The sequence below is a fragment of the Ursus maritimus genome, unplaced genomic scaffold (assembly GCF_017311325.1).
Source record: "Ursus maritimus isolate PB19 unplaced genomic scaffold, ASM1731132v1 scaffold_13, whole genome shotgun sequence".
Lineage (NCBI taxonomy): Eukaryota > Metazoa > Chordata > Mammalia > Carnivora > Ursidae > Ursus > Ursus maritimus.
In genome coordinates, this window is record NW_024423675.1 from 33,554,720 (window position 1) to 33,563,657 (window position 8,938).

The following is an 8,938-nucleotide window of genomic DNA, read 5'->3' on the forward strand; positions in this document are numbered from 1 at the left end:
TATTATGGAGGATTACTCATAGGAATTTGGCTCATGCTTGCGTTGCTTGCAAGATGTGATGTCATAACATGGGCTGTCTGAACTCACCATCGTTAAGTCCTACAGCATAGCTGCAGATACATTTCTGACCGCCTGGAGTGTCAGAGTCTCTGGAGAGAATCTCTAACAAAGCCAAATCAGTCAAACATATTATGTGCATTAGTTCCTCTTGATAGTATTAGAGCATGCTTCATTCCACACCATACAAAGAAGCCCATCTACTACGCCATTCTCCTTTATAAATTCCTCTGGGCCATTCCTCCTATTTCATTTCCCCTGCACTCAAGAAAGAATAACAGGGGGCTTATCAAATATAGTAACATTCAGTTGAATTATTTGACCTGAAAATGATGGCAATCATTGTTGCTGAATGCTGACATGGATACAAGATTTAAGATACATTTTTAGTTCCTTCTTGGTTCGTGTTCCTTTAGTTGGACCTGGGGACATCATTTTTAATGGTAATTATGTCATGAAATCATGTCATGTGGCCAAATCCACATAGGAAACCAACAAGCACCAAATGAAGCATCTAATGCTTAAAGTAACAAGATGATGTATACAGAGTATTTAACAGAACGAATGAGTCACAAATAAATTGTCAATAGACTGCAGAGATTTTGTTTGATAAGAGAACAAAAGTATATTCTCTTTAGGAGGAAAAATAACGTGTTCATAACACTATCTCGATCAAGCATTAGATAAGTAGTAAGTATATTTCGACTTAAAATAGTGAAAGCATTGACTTTCAGAAACACTGCTTCATGGAAATTGACAAAATGATTACTTTTTAAGTCACGGAAAAGAAAAAATTATGAACCTTTTTTCCCCCTTGAGTTATTTCTGTCTTGTCTCACATTTACTGAAATAAATAACTTTAAAATGCCAAGTGGAAAAACTCTAACATGACATTCTTCAGATAGACTTTTCATTGCTTACCAAACAAATAAACAAACAAAACAAAACAAAAAAGGAGCTGGGAAAAGGAGGGCTGTGATAGAAACAGTTAATTAGCAAATGACAAATGAAGCTATCACTCCTTTGACTCATTGGAAATGATTATTTCCAGTGTACCTTGGAATTATTACAGCGGCATCGTGAACAAATGCTGTCCTGTTTTTCATATGACTATTTTATTTAGAAAATTTCCATGTCAGGGTATGGTTTGTGGATCTAAACTAGCAGAAATGAACACATACTTTAAAGCATGCTTGTCGTAGGTGGCGAACCGACAGCTGGCTCTGGTGCAGAGATGATGTTTACAATTAAGAGCAGAAAGCCAGGCAGCTCGGTTGCTAAGACAGCTGGGTCTTTGGAGCTGACCTCTCTTTTTTTGTTATTTTAGGAATTCTCCTACTTTCAAATCATTTGAGGAGAGGGTTGAGACAACTGTCACAAGCCTTAAGGTACAGATGAAGTGAATTTTGTGTCATGGGGTCCCGTGAATCAGGACAGCCTAGTCATGGGGATGTTGGTTCTGAAGGCGGGGCCACCAGCATTCGGTGCCGCCAAGAAGGCAGCCCTGCACAGAGTCCGTCTTTGTCTTCACGTATAAATCTGTCAGTAAAACCAGTATTGGAGGGTGTTGCTGGATCCTCACAGAGTTGTTCCCGTAAACCGTTCAGGGGTGATGACTTGTGAACATGAACTGGGATTGGCTAGAACTCTTAGTGCTGTCCCCTCGGAAACTGGTATGCGAGAGAGGATTGTGGGTTGGATCGAGGATCTGTGAATTCTGAGTTTAGAGTGTAAGTAAGGGGTCACCAACAGCTCAGAGCCCCTCTGGTTTGCACATGGGCTGGCAAAAACGAACTTGGCCCCCAGCATTGTACTGCGCCCCNNCCCAACGACCAGGACTCGTTTACTCCGTTCGCAGACAGCACAGTACGGCGTGATTATCACGGAGGGAAAACCAGACTGAGTCACAACGCGCATTCTTTTGTAATAACGCATTTGATCCCCGGCTTTAAACTGAAAATATGCCTGTGTCATGGGAGGTGCTAAAAAATTTTTCATTGAATTTATCCTTTGATTGTAGATGAGTTCTTCCACAGAGGAAGAAAGCACCAATAAAATCAGTGTAGTCCTAACATGCATAGAACTTTCAAAACAGGAAAAATCATTGAAACGACTAAGATTATTCTTTTTAAAGATACCAGCCAAACAGTGCCTTAAGTAGTCTTGATATTCTTGCGGCTATTTGGTAGACAGGCCAGTTCTGTACTTCCCTGTCTGGGAAAATGCAGAACGTGGATGATCTCGAAGCAGATCAAAAGCAGGTGTGCACACACTGATCGTCCAGCTGCTTCCGAGTCATCTGCCACCGCGTGCTGCCGGATAAGCCCGAGCGGCGGGGAGGTAGTCCTCACCGGAGCCCCGGTGTGCTCTGACTGCTGGTGCCTTGAGAGTCTTTCCTCTTAGGGGAGGCTCTTTCACACCGTCTCCTACTTCTGCTTTATCGGGCCTGGGGTTAGATGGTTCAGGCCCAAGAATGAGATTATTACTCAGCACTTCCCAGGCCTTGCTTTCATTTACCAGCAGTTTGTAGTCATGTGATTCCACGACGCTGCTTGTCAGCATCATTGCTTATCGAGTATCTAGGGACCCGTAGGAGCCATTGAATTGCCCCCCTTGCATAGGGAAAACTTGATAAGGAGGGACGTGCAGTGCCTCGAACATTTCTCTTGCTAGGTATCAAATTTCAGAACTAAGCGTTCAGAAAATCCTAGGAGTTCATTTCTCAGCATTTGGTTCTCAGCCTTAGACAGTGGAAGGAGGATGGATTCTCTTGCTTTTGTTAGACCAGTTCTGACATAGGAGAAGTTGTACTTTTTAGGTTTTCTTTAGAAGAAGGAGATACGAAGAAGGAAAAGAAGAATAAAGAACAACCTATTTCCCTTTGCTTTTAGGAAGCTCTGGTAAGCTCCCAGCTCACGTATGATTTCAGTGTTTGATCCACACTCTGAGCCTCTCCCTGTTGTCACTTCACTGGGATGGAAGGTGTAGCGCCGGCCTCCTCCCGCAGACACGCACAAAACTAACTCAGGCGACCAGATCCTAGCCTGTGTACACAGACTTCCTGCAAGTGGATTCCGTGTCTGCATGATTGTCCCCGGGTTTAACAAGACTCACATCCACCCACCTCCTATGTCACAGTCCATGCCTACTTCCTCTTTTTCTGCCCACCCAGGCAATGGAGAATAAATAGCTAATAATTGTGCTTTGTATAAAACTTCCCACTCACTCAGTCATTGCAAATTTCTCATTCTTCATTTTTCTCCAGACTAAATAATAGATGTTTAACCCTTCTTTATATAGTTCATTTGCCGCATAGTTTTGTGTTCTAAATTTTCTCTGAAATTTCTATAATGTTCTTTAATTATGGATCCTGGAGCCGTTTCCGGCTGACTCACAAATCAGTAAGGATGAATCAGTAAGGAAATGCCTCGCAGGTCTCTGTGCTGCGGTTCTACTCACACGTACTGCTTTAAGCTTGATTTTTAAAACACTGCTCAAAAGAAATCCTGTTCATATTTGTGGTCTATTAGAAATAATGTTCTGCTATGAAGAGAGGTCCGTTCTTGCCATCTTCTCACACAATCTGTCACACACCGTGTGGCATTTATACCCAACTGATGGTTCTTCCTTTATACCCAGTTCTGTAGATAGCTTGGTTTTCCATGAGAAATTTTCCATTTCATCATCATTTCTTTAGAAATGATATTTAAATATAAAATTTAGTCCTGTTTGCCTAGATCCTCGTAATACATCACTGATGACATCTCAGCTGGTTTCACCTATCTGCTCAGTGAGCACACTTTCTGTTTCCTCTAAAACAAACAAGCAAGCACACCAAGAACCAACCATATCTGTTATGTTCCAGTGAATCATGAGTAACTACATCCCTTCCAATGATGCTTATCATTCAGCCTTCCAATCATTCTTCAAACCATGTCAAGCCGACCATATTTTTAGTGCACTTCTTTTTGATGAATACTTTGCATGGCCTGATTTAAAACCTTAAGAAAAAGACAAGATATATTTATTACTTCTTTGTGTCTTTTCAACCAGCCATATTATTATGAGAGATTAGGCAGCCCAACTCAATAATTCAAATAGAACTTTATGCAAACAACAGCCATAGTTTTGGGGGTAAAGTGACAAATGCTTGAATGAAGAGCCATTATGAAGGGAAGGGTCCAGAAGAGGTTTACTGTTCACATCTTGGCTGAAGCAACTCCTTACCTAGATAATCGCTGGGTACAGTCATCCCCACGTGGTTAGGAAACCCCTTTATCCCACTCAGCCCTCTTGGTTAGAAAATCCCTTCATTGCACGCTCTTTTTTTGCCAAATTGCTTTATTTTAAAATGATTCCCTCCTTTATTTTTCTATTTTGATTTGAGAAAAATCAAGAACTAGGAGAAGAGAAAGCAACAAAGCCCAAAAGAAAACATCAGTAATTGGTATTCATTTGATTCAAAACTGTGTGTGACTTCTATTGCGAAACAGAATGCAAATACAATAAAGAGGAGAATAGGAACTCTTAATAGAGTAGATTACATTGAATTAATCTTGTTTCTCTCCGGAAAGAAATAAGCATAGTGAAAAAAAATCACATAGCTGAAAGCAACCCCTGCTTCTCCCCAGTGCTGAGATGACAGAGTGGAGAAGGAATCAATGCTTAGTGCCAGAGGCCTGCAGATTAAGGCCTGTGGGCCAAATCCAGCTGGTTGCCTATTTTTGAATGACCAGTAAGCTCAGAATGGTTTTTATATTTTTTAATGGTTGAAAAAAAATCAAAGGAAGAATGCTATTTTGTGACGTGTTAAAATTAAATGACATGAAATTCACATTTCAGTGTCCATACCTACAGTCTTCTGGAAACACAGGCATGCTCATTCACTTATGTGTTGTTTTTGGCTGCTTTGTACAATGGTTGATTTGAGTATCTGTGACAGAGACTATGTGATTCCTAAGCTTAAAATATGAATTATCTGTCACTCTCCAGAATGAGTTTCCTGATCCCAAGCAGAGTGGAAAATTAGACTTAGGAATTGAATTTAAAGAGGCAGAGAGGGATTTTAGTGACAATTGGAGAAAAGCATGTGCTTGTGTTGCAATGATTAAACTGCTTTTAAAACCTGGTTACGTTTTTTAAAGGGCAGACCAGGCAGTAAGTGGATACCTCCCCCAGCGTGGCTTATGGTCCTGTGAGTGATCTCTTTGGTGGCAGTGAGGAGTAGACAGCATTTTGGGAATAGCAACATTTTCTATTCTGTATTTTTTCCTCAACATGTTTTTTCACATTAATGGTTAGAGGAAGACCAATGCGACATTAATAAGACTTGCATTCAGCATTAACTATTCTTTCGAAGGACTTTTTAATAAGGAATTTTTCAAAACATTTTAACCGTATTTCTTAATATAAGGGATAAAGAGACCTGCTAAAATTGTACAGAATTGAAGTTTTGGATCCTATCCCAGATCCCAAGTATGAATGGCATTCTAGCACTCTGCCAAAGGAAACTAACTTCTCTACACCCTTTACGTTCCCTTTCAAGAAAAAAAAGTAATTCTGAACTTGAGAGTAGTCCGTCTTACACAAACATTGCAGACCTGACCAACTAACTGTACGTTTGCGTCTCTGCCCTTCCAGACGAAAGTAGGCGGCGCGAACCACGGCGGAGGCAGCTTTGAAGAGGTGCTCAGCTCCACGGCGCACGCCAGCGCGCAGAGCTCGGGGGGCGGGCCCCGGCGGGCCGAGGAGGAGGAGCTACAGTGCTAGGGCCGCCCCCTGCAGCCGCCGCGGAGCCCCGGCCCCGCCCAGCGCACCGTCCTCGGGGCCAGCCGAAATCCCCCTGGGAAAAACCCAGGCCTTGACCTTGTTCTTCAAATGGCCTCTCCACGGGGTTTAATAAAATGATTTCCGTTTTGTATTTGTGTTAATGATGGACCACGTGACCATCACATTCGGTATTCGTAGATAGTCCTAATTTAAAATGTCCCCACTTGAACAGGTACGCAATTGGTCATAACCCTTGTCTTTGTGTAATTCAGCGTATATTTTCCAATCATGTAACTATTAATGATCGGCTTTGGTTTTCGCTTGGACTCCTTTATGATGTGCATGTCTCTGAAGGCTGAGAGTGAACACCCCCTTCCAAGTCAGTCGGGTGGGCGAGATGGAGTTTTTTCTGACCCTCTCCAGCAACAGGATGGGCTCACTGCAAATTTCATCAAACTGCTTGTGATCCCCCCACTTGCATCAATTATATATGTTTGATTAAGCAATTAAAATAATCGGTTTTAATGAAGACTTTGAATTCTTAATTTCTTTACGTTCTGAGGCTGATAATGACTTTAAAAGGTGGTAGCTATGAATCTACAGATGCTATTTTATTTTATTTTTTAAGATTTTATTTGAGAGTGAGAGAGCATAAGCTGGGGGAGGGGCAGAAGGCGAAGCAGACTCCCCGCTGAACTGGGAGCCTGAAGCGAAGCGGGGCTCCCGCCCCTTACGCAATGCTATTTTAAATTAACGTCTACTGTTAATTTGGTGAACGTAAGAGGATGTGTGAGTAATTATAACCTCAGCGACCCTACCAATTCTAAAATTCTCTCTAATCTACGTAGAGTAGTAAACTCGGGTAAGGGAGATCTGAAAGGGGGTGGCCAGAAAAATGGGAGAAACAGAGTTCTGCTTCCCCTTCCATTTTGCAAATTGCTCACATGAATGAAAAAAGCATCGTATTAATACAATCAGATTTCTGCAGGAATTTTTACCTTCCACATCATATGCTTTTTTCTTCTAAATGGGACCATACATTTGTTACTAGGTAGCAGACATAGCCTATAGATGTATTTTTCTCTATAGATACAATTTTTAAATGAACACAGAATTGACCTAACTAAAAAAAAGCACAGTTTAATATGTATATCTATATTATCCATGCAATATATATTATATAATGTTAGTATTTATTCATTGTTTAATTTACTGTTAGATAGAAGTGGAGAATATCCCATCACATACATATATATCACATCATATATATATGACATAGCAAAATAAAGCCAGTCTGAAAAATTCTATTCAAAATAATGGAGCAGGACAATACACACATCTAACTGAAAATTAAGCTAGTTCAAAACCAGGCTTTGTAATCTTAGTAGAGGTAGGTGTGAGGCTATAATCTTGAACCACAGTGGACAACGAAGCCCTGCCAGTAGGATCATTGGCAGTCTCCCTAATTTAACCTTCCAGCATGTTGGTTGAAGCCAAACCCTGTCCAGCTGGCTTGTGACTTGCTCCCCCACTGCTGCATGTGGCGGTCAGTCTGTGCTCAGTCTGCAGTTGCCTGGTGTGTTCGAAATGGTCACCTTTTATAAACTCACTTCTTGACTGCATTCTTTTTGACTGCACTCAGCACACTACACCGTATCAGAAAAAGCAAGAGTTCCTGTGCCATACACAAATACCTTCATTCACCAGCCGATTTCTGCACAGATAAGTCTCAGCCTTACAATCTGAAAACATAGTATTAACAGTAGGTAGAAAAACAATCCAGATAATTAGTGTTAATGTCTCAAAGCTTCAAATACATTTTAGCTTCTTATTTTAAACCGTTCTTCAAAACTTTGAATTTCATCAGTTTTATAAAAACTATATTCATGTCAGGTCTATGAACTGAAAGGGTTTTTTGATTATTCTTCACTCTGATCTCGGGGTGAGATAAGGGACCATGACACGAGTAGTCTTTCATTTCGTCATACAGTATGTGAATAAGTCACGTTACTCCAGTTGTGGGTAGGTGGGTAGTCGTAGCATAGACCTCTCATTTCCTCCCTGCCTGATCACTCAAGAGCGGCCTTTGTCTCCCTTACTTTGCGCGGGCAAGCTCCTCCTGACTTGACTGTCCCTGGAGTTTCCCTATTATCTCCGGCTGGGCGCAGTTCACATGCAGTGGTTTGAAGTGTTCCCACAGTGCTCAGAGGTTATTTGCATGCCATTGGGCTTAACCATTGACTAAAAAATCAAAATGTCTTCAGGTCAAAACCATGTATACAAAATTATATCACAAGCCCAAAAATCTCAATAACCTAGAATTCCAATGTGAATTGTGATTAAAAAACAAACTGGCTTAGGGGCGCCTGGGTGGCACAGCGGTTAAGCGTCTGCCTTTGGCTCAGGGCGTGATCCCGGCGTTATGGGATCGAGCCCCACATCAGGCTCCTCCACTATGAGCCTGCTTCTTCCTCTCCCACTCCCCCTGCTTGTGTTCCCTCTCTCGCTGGCTGTCTCTAACTCTGTCGAATAAATAAATAAAATCTTAAAAAAAAAAAAAACTGGCTTAAAAAAAAAAGTAAGCAGTTCTGTCACGTAACCATTTGCCACTTTTTAAATACTGTTGCTTGATGTAGCATAAACTCACCCTACAACTTTATCTTATAACTCCCATCTCATGAAGACTATGACTATTGGTAGGTCATGTCAAGCAAAGCAATCTGCCTCTTACTCTGAATTACACAATTTCTTACAAAGCTGTTCTTGAACCATAGGAAACAAAACAAACTGCATGTAAATGACAGACCATGTCATTTACAGTGGTCAGTGTGAAGAAAACTGAAGTTTAAGCTGCTGCTGTCACTGTTCATTGTTCCAAAGTTACCTGTCGACCTGAAAGCGGTTGCAACTGCAAAACGGTGCATAAGGTGGTTGTGAATTTGAACCACAACACTCCCCCGTCACATTACCAAATTGGGGTGTGGGCAGATGTGGGAAAGAGCAATGGCCGTAGGGTGAAAAAGTGATTTGAACATGAAATGTAAACAAACGACTTCAAACCTGGTGTTCAGATACAATTTCAAACTATAATATTTGGCAACATCGTATGAAC

The 8,938-nt window shown here is 41.3% G+C and overlaps 1 protein-coding gene across 2 annotated transcripts in view; it reads left to right on the plus strand.

Annotated features, from left to right (window-relative positions):
- The window catches only part of TPD52L1 (TPD52 like 1), a 92,794-nt gene extending 86,912 nt beyond the window's left edge, over positions 1-5,882 (plus strand). Inside the window, exons 5-6 of one of the 2 annotated variants that reach the window (XM_008691139.2) lie at positions 1,385-1,445; positions 5,698-5,882. In XM_008691139.2, coding sequence (XP_008689361.1) covers positions 1,385-1,445; positions 5,698-5,826 — 190 coding nt within the window. In that variant the 3' untranslated portion in view covers positions 5,827-5,882. The remainder of the gene's footprint in view (positions 1-1,384; positions 1,446-5,697) is intronic. The other variant, XM_008691140.2, reaches the window with a different exon arrangement.
- The last annotated feature ends 3,056 nt before the right edge of the window (positions 5,883-8,938 follow it).